Source organism: Pristiophorus japonicus, chromosome 32 (assembly GCF_044704955.1).
Source record: "Pristiophorus japonicus isolate sPriJap1 chromosome 32, sPriJap1.hap1, whole genome shotgun sequence".
Classification (NCBI taxonomy): Eukaryota; Metazoa; Chordata; class Chondrichthyes; family Pristiophoridae; genus Pristiophorus; species Pristiophorus japonicus.
In genome coordinates this window covers 1,726,066-1,741,771 of record NC_092008.1, presented here as the reverse complement: position 1 = coordinate 1,741,771, position 15,706 = coordinate 1,726,066, and the positions used below count along the sequence as shown (strand labels likewise).

At 57.4% G+C, this 15,706-nt stretch overlaps 1 protein-coding gene across 7 annotated transcripts in view; it reads left to right on the top strand.

Moving 5' to 3' along the window:
- The window catches only part of LOC139240635 (RNA-binding protein 10-like), an 84,480-nt gene that overhangs the window by 24,580 nt on the left and 44,194 nt on the right, over nt 1–15,706 (top strand). For 6 of the 7 annotated variants that reach the window (XM_070869206.1, XM_070869205.1, XM_070869208.1 and 3 more), the window contains 3 exons: nt 3,095–3,268; nt 4,265–4,334; nt 12,624–12,697. In XM_070869206.1, the coding sequence (XP_070725307.1) occupies nt 3,095–3,268; nt 4,265–4,334; nt 12,624–12,697 (318 nt within the window). The remainder of the gene's footprint in view (nt 1–3,094; nt 3,269–4,264; nt 4,335–12,623; nt 12,698–15,706) is intronic. The other variant, XM_070869209.1, reaches the window with a different exon arrangement.

Below are 15,706 nucleotides of genomic sequence, written 5' to 3'. Positions count from 1 at the left end.
TCCACGACCAGATCAGCCATGATCTTATTGATGGCGGAGCAGGCTCAAGGGGCTAGATGGCCTACTCTTGTTCCTAATTCTTATGTTCTTATGTTCTTATGAGTGTGTCAGTATTTACAGGGGTGGTCCCCGGGGAGTGTGTCAGTATTTACAGGAGGGATCCCCGGGAGTGTGTCAGTATTTACAGGTGGTCCCCGGGGAGTGTGTCAGTATTTACAGGAGGGATCCCCGGGAGTGTGTCAGTATTTACAGGTGGTCTCCGGGGAGTGTGTCACTATTTACAGGTGGTCCCCGGGGAGTGTGTCACTATTTACAGGAGGGATCCCCGGGAGTGTGTCACTATTTACAGGTGGTCCCCGGGGAGTGTGTCACTATTTACAGGAGGGGTCCCCGGGAGTGTGTCAGTATTTACAGGTGGGATCCCCGGGAGTGTGTCAGTATTTACAGGAGGGATCCCCGGGAGTGTCAGTATTTACAGGTGGTCCCCGGGGAGTGTGTCACTATTTACAGGAGGGGTCTCCGGGGAGTGTGTCACTATTTACAGGTGGTCCCCGGGAGTGTCAGTATTTACAGGAGGGATCCCCGGGAGTGTCAGTATTTACAGGAGGGGTCCCCGGGGAGTGTGTCACTATTTACAGGAGGGGTCCCCGGGGAGTGTGTCAGTATTTACAGGAGGGATCCCCGGGAGTGTCAGTATTTACAGGAGGTCCCCGGGGAGTGTGTCAGTATTTACAGGAGGGGTCTCCGGGGAGTGTGTCACTATTTACAGGAGGGATCCCCGGGGAGTGTGTCACTATTTACAGGTGGTCCCTGGGGAGTGTGTCACTATTTACAGGAGGGGTCTCCGGGGAGTGTGTCACTATTTACAGGTGGTCCCCAGGAGTGTCAGTATTTACAGGTGGTCCCCGGGGAGTGTGTCACTATTTACAGGTGGTCCCTGGGGAGTGTGTCACTATTTACAGGAGGGGTCCCCGGGAGTGTCAGTATTTACAGGTGGTCCCCGGGGAGTGTGTCACTATTTACAGGAGGGGTCCCCGGGGAGTGTGTCACTATTTACAGGAGGGGTCCCCGGGGAGTGTGTCACTATTTACAGGAGGGGTCTCCGGGGAGTGTGTCACTATTTACAGGAGGGGTCCCCGGGGAGTGTGTCACTATTTACAGGAGGGGTCCCCGGGGAGTGTGTCACTATTTACAGGAGGGGTCTCCGGGGAGTGTGTCACTATTTACAGGTGGTCCCCGGGAGTGTCAGTATTTACAGGAGGGATCCCCGGGAGTGTCAGTATTTACAGGAGGGGTCCCCGGGGAGTGTGCCACTATTTACAGGAGGTCCCCAGGGAGTGTGTCAGTATTTACAGGAGGGGTCTCCGGGGAGTTTGTCACTATTTACAGGAGGGATCCCCGGGGAGTGTGTCACTATTTACAGGAGGGATCCCCGGGAGTGTCAGTATTTACAGGTGGTCCCCGGGGAGTGTGTCACTATTTACAGGAGGGGTCTCCGGGGAGTGTGTCACTATTTACAGGTGGTCCCCGGGAGTGTCAGTATTTACAGGAGGGGTCCCCGGGGAGTGTGTCACTATTTACAGGAGGGGTCCCCGGGGAGTGTGTCAGTATTTACAGGAGGGATCCCCGGGAGTGTCAGTATTTACAGGAGGGGTCCCCGGGGAGTGTGTCACTATTTACAGGAGGTCCCCAGGGAGTGTGTCAGTATTTACAGGAGGGGTCTCCGGGGAGTGTGTCACTATTTACAGGAGGGATCCCCGGGGAGTGTGTCACTATTTACAGGTGGTCCCCGGGGAGTGTGTCACTATTTACAGGAGGGGTCTCCGGGGAGTGTGTCACTATTTACAGGTGGTCCCCGGGAGTGTCAGTATTTACAGGTGGTCCCCGGGGAGTGTGTCACTATTTACAGGTGGTCCCCGGGGAGTGTGTCACTATTTACAGGAGGGATCCCCGGGAGTGTCAGTATTTGCAGGTGGTCCCCGGGGAGTGTGTCACTATTTACAGGAGGGGTCCCCGGGGAGTGTGTCACTATTTACAGGAGGGGTCCCCGGGGAGTGTGTCACTATTTACAGGAGGGGTCCCCGGGGAGTGTGTCACTATTTACAGGTGGTCCCCGGGGAGTGTGTCACTATTTACAGGAGGGGTCTCCGGGGAGTGTGTCACTATTTACAGGAGGGGTCCCCGGGGAGTGTGTCACTATTTACAGGTGGTCCCCGGGGAGTGTGTCACTATTTACAGGAGGGGTCTCCGGGGAGTGTGTCACTATTTACAGGAGGGATCCCCGGGAGGGTCAGTATTTACAGGAGGGGTCCCCGGGGAGTGTGTCACTATTTACAGGAGGGGTCCCCGGGGAGTGTGTCACTATTTACAGGAGGGGTCCCCGGGGAGTGTGTCACTATTTACAGGTGGTCCCCGGGGAGTGTGTCACTATTTACAGGAGGGGTCTCCGGGGAGTGTGTCACTATTTACAGGAGGGATCCCCGGGAGTGTCAGTATTTACAGGTGGTCCCCGGGGAGTGTGTCACTATTTACAGGAGGGGTCCCCGGGGAGTGTGTCACTCTTTACAGGAGGGGTCCCCGGGGAGTGTGTCACTATTTACAGGAGGGGTCCCCGGGGAGTGTGTCACTATTTACAGGAGGGGTCCCCGGGGAGTGTGTCACTATTTACAGGAGGGGTCTCCGGGGAGTGTGTCACTATTTACAGGTGGTCCCGGCAATGTTCCGGTTCAGCTGCGCGGTGGTGCAGCGCACTGAAGGCCTCGTCTTTTAAATGGAAAATACACGATGCGCAAATATTTGAGCGTGTCGCGCAGCCACTTAAAGGGGCCTTGCACCCTAAAAAAAAGAACATTGGTCCCGGGTGTGCGAATATTTGAGGGGGCCGGGTGCTGGGGTCCCCTGCTCCACAACGTTTGAAAGGCGTCAGCTCTCGCTGGGAGATGTTTATCAGCAGCACCCCTCCCCTCTATTCTCCCCACCCCCCCCCCACTTTGTCTCTCGTACCCTCCTGACCTCCGCACTCTAACACTGAACCCTGTCGTCTGCCTCTGCCTCACTTCCCCCCGCCCCCCCCCCCCCCCCCCCCCCATTCCAGGAGTACCGTGAGGACAGCGACAGCTACAAAAGCTACGAGAATGTCGAGGAGAGCTTCAGCTTCCCAGGCGACGGTGACTACCGGGACCAGGACTACCGCAGCGAGTCAGGCGAGGAGAAGGCCAGCAAGATCATCATGCTGAGGATGCTGCCACAGTCCGCCACTGAGAACGACGTATGTGAGAGAGAGCGCGCAGTTCTATAATCTCCTCCCCCCGCCCCCCCTGCCTACTTTTGTTCCTCCCTTCTGCCCTTGTTCCAAAGTCCCTCCCACCCGCTGCTTCAATACTCACGTGCCGCTGTTCCACTGATTTCAGGCAGCTTTACTCTGTATCTAACCCCCTGTACCTGCCCTGGGAGTGTTTGATGGGGACAGTGTCGAGGGAGCTTTACTCTGTATCTAACCCCCTGTACCTGCCCTGGGAGTATTTGATGGGACAGTGTAGAGGGAAGCTTTACTCTGTATCTAACCCCCTGTACCTGCCCTGGGATTGTTTGATGGGACAGTGTAGAGGGAGCTTTACTCTGTATCTAACCCCGTGCTGTACCTGCCCTGGGAGTATTTGATGGGACAGTGTAGAGGGAGCTTTACTCTGTATCTAACCCCCTGTACCTGCCCTGGGAGTGTTTGATGGGACAGTGTAGAGGGAGCTTTACTCTGTATCTAACCCCCTGTACCTGCCCTGGGAGTGTTTGATGGGACAGTGTTGAGGGAGCTTTACTTTGTATCTAACCCCGTGCTGTACCTGCCCTGGGAGTGTTTGATGGGACAGTGTTGAGGGAGCTTTACTTTGTATCTAACCCCGTGCTGTACCTGCCCTGGGTGTGTTTGTCAGAGGGGCAGTACTGAGGGAGGGCCACAATGTCTGACCCCACGGCCACGATTGGAAGAAGAATAGGGGCGTGGCTTGAGGGAGGTTCTCCCCGGTGTCCTGGCACCAATATTTATCCCTCGACCAACATCACTTTAATAAAAAAACACATCGCAATTATTGGCCTTTGCGGGAGCTTGCTGTGTGCACACTGGCTGCCGCGTTTCCTACATTACGACGATGGCCGCACTTCCGTCCTTGGCTGCCAGGTGCTCCGGCAGATCCCGAGGTGGTGCTGGGCGTTGTCGAGGTACGTTGCCGGGCCACCAGGGTTCACCTCTCCGCCTCTCTCCTTTCAGATCCGGGTGCAGCTGCAGTATTCGGGCCACCAGCCTCGGGACGTACGGCTGATGAGGAACAAATCCTCAGGTGAGAATCCGTTGTGGGTTTTAGAAGGGAAGCTGCCGACCTCTCTCTCTCTCTCTTCCTGCGTCGCTATGTGGCGCTCCCTCGCCCTTTTGTCTTGCTTAATGTGTAAACCCATTGGTGGGTGGACTGTGATTGACATGGTTACGTGTGTTGAGGCTGCCGGACGAGGGGTTCTGTTGTTGGCCCTTGATGTGCTCTGTAAAGAACATTTTCGAAGTATTCTGTATTTTAAATTCCTTCCCACCCAACTCCCCACCCCGAAGTCTCGTTTAGCGTTGCCAAATTTTTCCCCCAAATGTGTTTCCAGTTTATTTTATCGTGGGTAGTTCCTTTCCACTCTGCTGTGCATCTCCGATCGTGTCCCCTGATTGTTGAATGCCGGTATCCTACCCTGTTTTTTTTACCAAAGTTTTAAACGCTGCCGTTTGTTTCTGGAGGGACAGAATTGAAAAGCACAGAGAAGTTACGTTAAACTTTGTATCGGGCCTCGGTGATACCCGCACTTGGTGTTACCGTGCACGGTTCTGGTCGCCGTATTGTAGAAAGGATATCGAGACACCGGGAGAAGGTACAAAAGAAACATTCACAAGGACCATACCAGAACTGTGAGGTTATATCTGTCAGGAAAGGCTGGGGCTCAAAATTTTCTCTGGAAAAGAGAAGGCGGGGGGTGGGGGGGAGGGTGACCCGATAGAGATCTTTAAGATTATGAAGGGGGTTTGATAGAGTTGACGAGAATTGTAGGCGAGACTAGAACTCGAGGCCATCAATATAAGGTAGTCAGTCACTAATAAACCCACTGGGGAATTCAGGAGGAACTTCTTTACCCAGAGAGCGGTGAGAATGTGGAACTCGCTGCCACAGGGAGGGGTCGAGGCGATTAGTATCGATGCATTTAAGGGGAGGCTGGATAAACACATGGGGGAGACAGGAACGGAAGGTGATGGGGGGGGGGCGGGGGCGATGGAGAGGGTGGACGGGGGCTGGTGTGGGGCCGAATGGCCCGTTTCTGTGCCGTTTAACGCAACTCATGATCAGGAAAGCCCGAGAGGAAGATTAAAATTTGTCGCGCGTGACAGAAGAGTTCAGAATTGCCCAGATTGTACACGACCGACTGTATATGTAGAAGATTGAAGGGCGATCTGATCGGGGCGGGGGGGGGGCGGGGGTTTGAGACGATTAAAGGGTTCGATCGGGGAGATCGAGAGAGAAACTGTTCCCTCGGGTGGGGGGAGTACAGAACAAGGGGGCATCAACTTAAAATTCGAGCCAGGCCGTTCGGGGGTGATGTCAGGAAGCACTTCTTCACACAAAGGGCAGCGGGAATCTGGAACTCTCTTCCCCCAAAAAGCTGTGGATCAATTGGGAATGTAATTTTCTAGTTTCCTCTCGAGTGGATTTTAGGATTGAGGCACTGTCCTGTGCATCAGCTCTGTCTCTGTGCGTGTGGCTGTTTTTTTTTGTTAATCGGGTCCCTCGCCTCACTGAAGATCGGCTGGGGCATTAACGGTAAGCAGGTAAGTACACGAGCCCGGTGTCGCCTGTAGGCCCCGATGCCCCCCTTCCTCTGGCCGTGCTGCAGAGGCTGGTCCCGGCAAATGACTGGGTGTGGGGGCGGTGGGGTGGGGGAGAGGGGAGTGTGGGCACGCCCCGTGTCAGCGGACGGGGCTGCGTGCTTTGTGTGTGTGCCTCGGACCTTGGCTTGTGGGGGGAAGGTGGAGGGGAGGGTGTGGGGGCACAAGTGTGGCACAGAATGGGCTGTGCGCAGAAAGTACTCAGCAGACGCCATTCACTCTCTTTCCACGGGCAAGTATCGAGCTTCGATTGGGCAGGACGACACACCCAGTGCTCTTGTACCTGTAAGCTCTTCCACGGCGAGAATTTGTTGCTGTCAGAGGCATTCTTGGGATGTGAGCATCGTTGACAAGGCCGGCATTTATTGCCCATCCCTATTTGCCCCTCAATGTAACTGATTGGGCAGTTAAGAGTCAACCACGCTGGTGTAGGACTAGAGTCAAATAGAGGCCCAGACCGGGTAAGGAAGGCAGTTCTCCCTCCCGAAAGCACATTAACGACCCAGTTGGGCCTTCACGACGAGCCAACAGCTTCACGGTCACTTTCACTGATCCCAGTATTTTATCTCCAGATATTTCAAACTGAATTCACATTCTCAAACTGCCATGGATTACTGGAAAGTAATATAACCCCTACACTCCCGTACCCTGGATTACTGGTCCAGTAATATAACCCCTACACTCCCGTACTCTGGATTACTGGAAAGTAATATAACCCCTGCACTCCCGTACCCTGGATTACTGGAAAGTAATATAACCCCTACACTCCCGTACCCTGGATTACTGGTCCAGTAATATAACCCCAACACTCCCGTACCCTGGATTACTGGAAAGTAATATAACCCCTGCACTCCCGTACCCTGGATTACTGGAAAGTAATATAAGCCCTACACTCCCGTACCCTGGATTACTGGTCCAGTAATATAACCCCTGCACTCCCGTACCCTGGATTACTGGAAAGTAATATAACCCCTACACTCCCGTACCCTGGATTACTGGAAAGTAATATAACCCCTACACTCCCGTACCCTGGATTACTGGTCCAGTAATATAACCCCTACACTCCCGTACCCTGGATTACTGGAAAGTAATATAACCCCTACACTCCCGTACCCTGAATTACTGGTCCAGTAATATAACCCCTGCACTCCCGTACCCTGGATTACTGGAAAGTAATAAAACCCCTACACTCCCGTACCTTGGATTACTGGTCCAGTAATATAACCCCTGCACTCCCGTACCCTGGATTACTGGTCCAGTAATATAACCCCTGCACTCCCGTACCCTGGATTACTGGAAAGTAATATAACCCCTACACTCCCGTACCCTGGATTACTGGTCCAGTAATATAACCCCTACACTCCCGTACCCTGGATTACTGGTCCAGTAATATAACCCCTACACTCCCGTACCCTGGATTACTGGTCCAGTAATATAACCCCTTCACTCCCATATCCTGGATTACTGGAAAGTAATATAACCCCTGCACTCCCGTACCCTGAATTACTGGAAAGTAATATAACCCCTACACTCCCGTACCCTGGATTACTGGTCCAGTAATATAACCCCTACACTCCCGTACCCTGGATTACTGGTCCAGTAATATAACCCCTACACTCCCGTACCCTGGATTACTGGTCCAGTAATATAACCCCTTCACTCCCATATCCTGGATTACTGGAAAGTAATATAACCCCTGCACTCCCGTACCCTGAATTACTGGAAAGTAATATAACCCCTACACTCCCGTACCCTGGATTACTGGTCCAGTAATATAACCCCTACACTCCCGTACCCTGGATTACTGGTCCAGTAATATAACCCCTACACTCCCGTACCCTGGATTACTGGTCCAGTAATATAACCCCTACACTCCCGTACCCTGGATTACTGGTCCAGTAATATAACCCCTACACTCCCGTACCCTGGATTACTGGTCCAGTAATATAACCCCTGCATTCCCGTACCCTGGATTACTGGAAAGTAATATAACCCCTACACTCCCGTACCCTGGATTACTGGAAAGTAATATAACCCCTACACTCCCGTACCCTGGATTACTGGAAAGTAATATAACCCCTACACTCCCGTACCCTGGATTACTGGAAAGTAATATAACCCCTACACTCCCGTACCCTGGATTACTGGAAAGTAATATAACCCCTACACTCCCTTACCCTGGATTACTGGTCCAGTAATATAACCCCTACACTCCCGTACCCTGGATTACTGGAAAGTAATATAACCCCTACACTCCCGTACCCTGGATTACTGGAAAGTAATATAACCCCTGCACTCCCGTACCCTGGATTACTGGTCCAGTAATATAACCCCTACACTCCCGTACCCTGGATTACTGGAAAGTAATATAACCCCTGCACTCCCGTACCCTGGATTACTGGTCCAGTAATATAACCCCTTCACTCCCATATCCTGGATTACTGGTCCAGTAATATAACCCCTACACTCCCGTACCCTGGATTACTGGAAAGTAATATAACCCCTACACTCCCGTACCCTGGATTACTGGTCCAGTAATATAACCCCTACACTCCCGTACCCTGGATTATTAACCCATACACTCCCGTACCCTGGATTACTGGTCCAGTAATATAACCCCTACACTCCCGTACCACCCAAAGTGACAATTCTTCATGCCTGTGTGACCATGGTTAGTGAGTGTTGGAAAGTGATGCCATTTATCCATTTGGCCATTGGCGGACGAGGGCAAGAGTGCAAGGCGCAGGGATAGAGAGAGTCGTAAAGTGAGAACAACTGTGGCCTTTGACATGTTTGGAGATGAAGTCTGCAGAGGTTCGCTGTCGGTCCTTCAGCAATGAGTCTCCCCCCGGTTTAAGACCGGTCGCTGGTTGCCCTCCCCAATTGCTTCACTTAAAGTCGCGGCAAAGAACCGGCAGCATGACCTCGAGGACAGTTTTGTCATTTAAACAAAAAGAAAAGGACCTGCAAGAGCATTGATGTTCCAGCACGATGAGATGAATGGCCTCCTTCCGTGCTGCCCGGTTCTTGGCTGTTGAGCAGTGCGGGAGCATTGTGGTGTTCGGGGGGGGGGGGGGGAAGAGAGTGACGGATACCAGCACGTTCTCCCGTTGGGCTAGGCTTATGGATCACACGTGGCAGTCCGGGACTGCTCCCCTTCCCCCACCCCCTGCTTCTCCCTAGAACTCGCTCCGCAACGGGGCACGCGTGTGACTGGGGGAGGGGTGTGTGTGTGACTGGGGGAGAGGTGTGTGTGTGTGTGACTGGGGGAGGGGTGTGTGTGTGCGTGACTGGGGGAGGGGTGTGTGTGTGCGTGACTGGGGGAGGGGTGTGTGTGTGCGTGACTGGGGGAGGGGTGTGTGTGTGCGAGACTGGGGGAGGGGTGTGTGTGTGCGAGACTGGGGGAGGGGTGTGCGAGACTGGGGGAGGGGTGTGCGAGACTGGGGGAGGGGTGTGCGAGACTGGGGGAGGGGTGTGCGAGACTGGGGGAGGGGTGTGCGAGACTGGGGGAGGGGTGTGCGAGACTGGGGGAGGGGTGTGCGAGACTGGGGGAGGGGTGTGCGAGACTGGGGGAGGGGTGTGCGAGACTGGGGGAGGGGTGTGCGAGACTGGGGGAGGGGTGTGCGAGACTGGGGGAGGGGTGTGCGAGACTGGGGGAGGGGTGTGCGAGACTGGGGGAGGGGTGTGCGAGACTGGGGGAGGGGTGTGCGAGACTGGGGGAGGGGTGTGCGAGACTGGGGGAGGGGTGTGCGAGACTGGGGGAGGGGTGTGCGAGACTGGGGGAGGGGTGTGCGAGACTGGGGGAGGGGTGTGCGAGACTGGGGGAGGGGTGTGCGAGACTGGGGGAGGGGTGTGCGAGACTGGGGGAGGGGTGTGCGAGACTGGGGGAGGGGTGTGCGAGACTGGGGGAGGGGTGTGCGAGACTGGGGGAGGGGTGTGCGAGACTGGGGGAGGGGTGTGCGAGACTGGGGGAGGGGTGTGCGAGACTGGGGGAGGGGTGTGCGAGACTGGGGGAGGGGTGTGCGAGACTGGGGGAGGGGGGTGCGAGACTGGGGGAGGGGGGTGCGAGAGTCTGGGGGAGGGGGGTGCGAGAGTCTGGGGGAGGGGTGTGTGTGTGAGACTGGGGGAAGGGAGGGGTGTGTGTGACTGTGACTGGTTGGGGAGGGGTGTGTGTGTGTGACTGGGGGAGGTGAGTGTGTGTGTGACTGGGGGAGGTGAGTGTGTGTGTGACTGGGGGGGAGGTGTGTGACTGGGGGGGAGGTGTGTGACTGGGGAGGGGCGCGTGTGTGACTGGGGAGGGGCGCGTGTGTGACTGGGGAGGGGCGCGTGTGTGACTGGGGAGGGGCGCGTGTGTGACTGGGGAGGGGCGCGTGTGTGACTGGGGAGGGGCGCGTGTGTGACTGGGGAGGGGCGCGTGTGTGACTGGGGAGGGGCGCGTGTGTGACTGGGGAGGGGCGCCTGTGTGACTGGGGAGGGGCGCCTGTGTGACTGGGGAGGGGCGCCTGTGTGACTGGGGAGGGGCGCCTGTGTGACTGGGGAGGGGCGCCTGTGTGACTGGGGAGGGGCGCCTGTGTGACTGGGGAGGGGCGCCTGTGTGACTGGGGAGGGGCGCCTGTGTGACTGGGGAGGGGCGCCTGTGTGACTGGGGAGGGGCGCCTGTGTGACTGGGGAGGGGCGCCTGTGTGACTGGGGAGGGGCGCCTGTGTGACTGGGGAGGGGCGCCTGTGTGACTGGGGAGGGGCGCCTGTGTGACTGGGGAGGGGCGCCTGTGTGACTGGGGAGGGGCGCCTGTGTGACTGGGGAGGGGCGCCTGTGTGACTGGGGAGGGGCGCCTGTGTGACTGGGGAGGGGCGCCTGTGTGACTGGGGAGGGGCGCCTGTGTGACTGGGGAGGGGCGCCTGTGTGACTGGGGAGGGGCGCCTGTGTGACTGGGGAGGGGCGCCTGTGTGACTGGGGAGGGGCGCCTGTGTGACTGGGGAGGGGCGCCTGTGTGACTGGGGAGGGGCGCCTGTGTGACTGGGGAGGGGCGCCTGTGTGACTGGGGAGGGGCGCCTGTGTGACTGGGGAGGGGCGCCTGTGTGACTGGGGAGGGGCGCCTGTGTGACTGGGGAGGGGCGCCTGTGTGACTGGGGAGGGGCGCCTGTGTGACTGGGGAGGGGCGCCTGTGTGACTGGGGAGGGGCGCCTGTGTGACTGGGGAGGGGCGCCTGTGTGACTGGGGAGGGGCGCCTGTGTGACTGGGGAGGGGCGCCTGTGTGACTGGGGAGGGGCGCCTGTGTGACTGGGGAGGGGCGCCTGTGTGACTGGGGAGGGGCGCCTGTGTGACTGGGGAGGGGCGCCTGTGTGACTGGGGAGGGGCGCCTGTGTGACTGGGGAGGGGCGCCTGTGTGACTGGGGAGGGGCGCCTGTGTGACTGGGGAGGGGCGCCTGTGTGACTGGGGAGGGGCGCCTGTGTGACTGGGGAGGGGCGCCTGTGTGACTGGGGAGGGGCGCCTGTGTGACTGGGGAGGGGCGCCTGTGTGACTGGGGAGGGGCGCCTGTGTGACTGGGGAGGGGCGCCTGTGTGACTGGGGAGGGGCGCCTGTGTGACTGGGGAGGGGCGCCTGTGTGACTGGGGAGGGGCGCCTGTGTGACTGGGGAGGGGCGCCTGTGTGACTGGGGAGGGGCGCCTGTGTGACTGGGGAGGGGCGCCTGTGTGACTGGGGAGGGGCGCCTGTGTGACTGGGGAGGGGCGCCTGTGTGACTGGGGAGGGGCGCCTGTGTGACTGGGGAGGGGCGCCTGTGTGACTGGGGAGGGGCGCCTGTGTGACTGGGGAGGGGCGCCTGTGTGACTGGGGAGGGGCGCCTGTGTGACTGGGGAGGGGCGCCTGTGTGACTGGGGAGGGGCGCCTGTGTGACTGGGGAGGGGCGCCTGTGTGACTGGGGAGGGGCGCCTGTGTGACTGGGGAGGGGCGCCTGTGTGACTGGGGAGGGGCGCCTGTGTGACTGGGGAGGGGCGCCTGTGTGACTGGGGAGGGGCGCCTGTGTGACTGGGGAGGGGCGCCTGTGTGACTGGGGAGGGGCGCCTGTGTGACTGGGGAGGGGCGCCTGTGTGACTGGGGAGGGGCGCCTGTGTGACTGGGGAGGGGCGCCTGTGTGTGTGTGACGGGGAGGGGCGAGTGTGTGTGTGACGGGGAGGCGCGAGTGTGTGTGTGACGTGGAGGCGTGAATGTGTGTGACGGGGAGGCGCGAATGTGTGTGTGACGTGGAGGCGCGAATGTGTGTGTGACGGGGAGGCGCGAATGTGTGTGTGACGTGGAGGCGCGAATGTGTGTGTGACGGGGAGGCGCGAATGTGTGTGTGACGTGGAGGCGCGAATGTGTGTGTGACGTGGAGGCGCGAATGTGTGTGTGACGGGGAGGCGCGAATGTGTGTGTGACGTGGAGGCGCGAATGTGTGTGTGACGTGGAGGTGCGAGCGGGTGTGTGACGGGGAGGGGCGAGCGGGTGTGTGACGTGGAGGTGCGAGCGGGTGTGTGACGGGGAGGTGCGAGTGTGTGTGACGTGGAGGTGTGAATGTGTGTGACGGGGATATTGTCTCAGCAACGCTGGGCGTTGTCGCTTCCCTTTATTTTTTTAAACTTGCCCGTGGAAACAGGGTGACTGATTCTGCTGAGTAAAGGCTCCTTTGATGCGATGAACTAACACACTGCGTCTGTATTTGAATGCTGTCTCCAGGTCAGAGCCGTGGTTTCGCCTTCGTGGAGTTTAATCACTTGCAGGACGCTACCAGATGGATGGAAGCCAATCAGGTTGCTTTGCTGCACTTGAACACACAAGTACCGCCTCTGTTGATTGGAAGACCCCCATGTCTGGTTCGCGCGGGGCCCCACGAGTCGGCAACAATCTCCCCGCCCCGCCCCCCCCCCAGCTCAGTGTCCGCGCTCTCTACATTCTCCCAGCTTCAACATTCTCTCACTGGATGCCAAGTCTAGAAGCTCCGACTCGCCATCGCAAGCTCCCCTCAGTTTTATCGAAACGTATCAGATTCCGAGGGGGCTGGACAGGGTGGATGCAGAGAGGATGTTTCCCCCTCGTGGGGGGAATCTAGAACTAGGGGGGCACATAGTCTCAGAATAAGGGGGCGCCCATTTAGGACGGAGATGAGGAGGAATTTCTTCCGGTGAATCTGTGGAATTCTCTGCCCCAGAGAGCTGTGGGGGCTGGGTCAGTGAATATATTTAAGGTGGAGATAGACAGATTTTTGAGCGATAAGGGAGTGAAGGGGGCGAGCGGGGAAGTGGAGCTGAGCCCAAGATCGGATCAGCCGCGATCTGATTGAATGGCGGAGCGGGCTCGAGGGGCCGAATGGCCGACTCCTGCTCCTATTTCTGATGTTTCTCTGTGCAAGCTGTTCCCACATTGAGTCGCCTGCCTCCCCACCCCACACACACTCCGCAAACTCCACCTGCCCGATACCTGCTGTCTCTAGCTCGGGTTCCAGCTGCTCAAGTGGGCCGCCAATGTTCCCTCTTAACCCCCTCCTCCAAAAAATAAAGGCAACTTTGATGGCTGCCCTCTTCACAAGCTTTGAGCCTGGGCTGTGAATTGTCTGCTGGCAGAGAGAGCCGAGCGTGGGATCCCCAGAGATTGGGGGCAGAACTCGACCGGTTTCCTCCACAAACCCCCCCCCCCCCCCCTCGCCTCGCCCTCTCCCCCCAACCCCCCCCCTTGTCCCACCTCGCCCAACCCCCTCCCCTCGCACTCCCTCCCGCCTTGCCCTCCCCCCAACCCGCCCCGCTTCGCGCCCTCTCCCCCCCCCCAGCGCCCCTGCCCCCCCCAACCCCGCTCGCCCTGCCCCCCCCTCCACCACCATTACCCAAGGGGAGCAGCAGCCTGTCTCAGGAGCAGGTCACTCAGCACGGACAGAGCAGCTGGCCAGGTTCGGGGGGCACTCGACAGTCGGAGGGAGCGGGGCTACGAGCTAACGGGCTGATGCTAGGGGTCGGATGGAAGGGGATTTTAGGATCAGTAACCTCGGACGCTCCCGAGTTACGCAGCACCGTCGCTGGAGCTTGTGTTGCCCGCGGGCGACCTCGGCGGTGGACGGGGGAGGAGGGGATGGGGGTCAGTCGAGGTCACGCGCCCCTTTCCTGTCTTCAGACCCGCCCTGCCTGAGCGCGCGGATCCGCGCAGTGCCCACACACCGCGTCTCGCCATCGTGGCCGCGCTCCGTATGGACCAGGCATCCGTGTCTTTTAAGATGTCGAATGAATTGTAATATGCCAACAGCAAAACACACACACACACAAGTGGAACTATTTCTCTGCCCAAAAGTCTATATTTTTATATATTATATAATTGTGTGGATAATGTTGGCAGTCTGATTCTGTTTTATGTCTTTTTTTTTAAAAAACACAAAACACATTTTTAAAAAAAAGAGTGAGTATCCCCCTGAAGAGTTTTTTTGTGCAAGTTGTAAACGTGTCCCGATCTCTGCTCACCCGAAGGGGCCCGGCGGCCATTGCGTATTTGTTTTGAGGATGTGTCGGCGCACGCCCGTTTTCTGTCCTGCCCTGGGTTGCTGTTGGCAGTGTCCGGACATGGCTAGTTATGGACCTGTCCCTCCCGGCGGTGCGGAGACTTGGTGCCGCAGAGCCGGCTGTTGTTGTTGCCGCTGTGGTTGGGCGCCTGGTGCTTTGGTGCCATGTGAGCTTGACCTCTGGTCTCAAGGGTTTGGTGGAGGGGGCGGGGATGGGGGTAAGAGGGACACCCCTGTCCTCTCGCCCCTCGGCCTGGTTTTGGTGTTGGGCCGTGTCGGGCTTGAGCTGGCGCCGTCTGTCGGCCTCTCGTGCGTGCCGGCATTATGGCTTTACGTGCCACGGAGGGTGTGGCAATGAACTGGTGTGCTGTCTTTGTTGTTGTACATACTGAAAGCAAACTGGAAATGTGAGAGTGTGTGTGTGTGAGAGAGTGTGTGTGTGTGAGAGTGTGTGTGTGTGAGAGTGTGTGTGTGTGAGAGTGTGTGTGTGTGAGAGTGTGTGTGTGTGAGAGTGTGTGTGTGTGAGAGTGTGTGTGTGTGAGAGTGTGTGTGTGTGAGAGTGTGTGTGTGTGAGAGTGTGTGTGTGTGAGAGTGTGTGTGTGTGTGAGAGTGTGTGTGTGTGTGAGAGTGTGTGTGTGTGAGAGAGTGTGTGTGTGTGAGAGAGTGTGTGTGTGTGAGAGAGTGTGTGTGTGTGAGAGAGTGTGTGTGTGTGAGAGAGTGTGTGTGTGTGAGAGAGTGTGTGTGTGTGAGAGAGTGTGTGTGTGTGAGAGAGTGTGTGTGTGTGAGAGAGTGTGTGTGTGTGAGAGAGTGTGTGTGTGTGAGAGAGTGTGTGTGTGTGAGAGAGTGTGTGTGTGTGAGAGAGTGTGTGTGTGTGAGAGTGTGTGTGTGTGAGAGAGTGTGTGTGTGAGAGAGTGTGTGTGTGAGAGAGTGTGTGTGTGTGTGAGAGAGTGTGTGTGTGTGTGAGAGAGAGTGTGTGTGTGTGTGAGAGAGTGTGTGTGTGTGTGAGAGAGTGTGTGTGTGTGTGAGAGAGTGTGTGTGTGTGTGAGAGAGTGTGTGTGTGTGTGAGAGAGTGTGTGTGTGTGTGAGTGTGCGTGTGAGAGCGTGCGTGAGCGAGGGCGCGAGGGCAAATGGGCAAAGAACACCAGTCAGTTGGGAGTGAATGCATCGAAGGGTAAGATTAACGGCATTGTGCATTGAAACCTGGGAACGACTTGTGCTTCCATTGCCCCGGCACCCGGGGGAGGCCCCCAGTGCGTCAGCGCAACACAGTGTTCCCCAG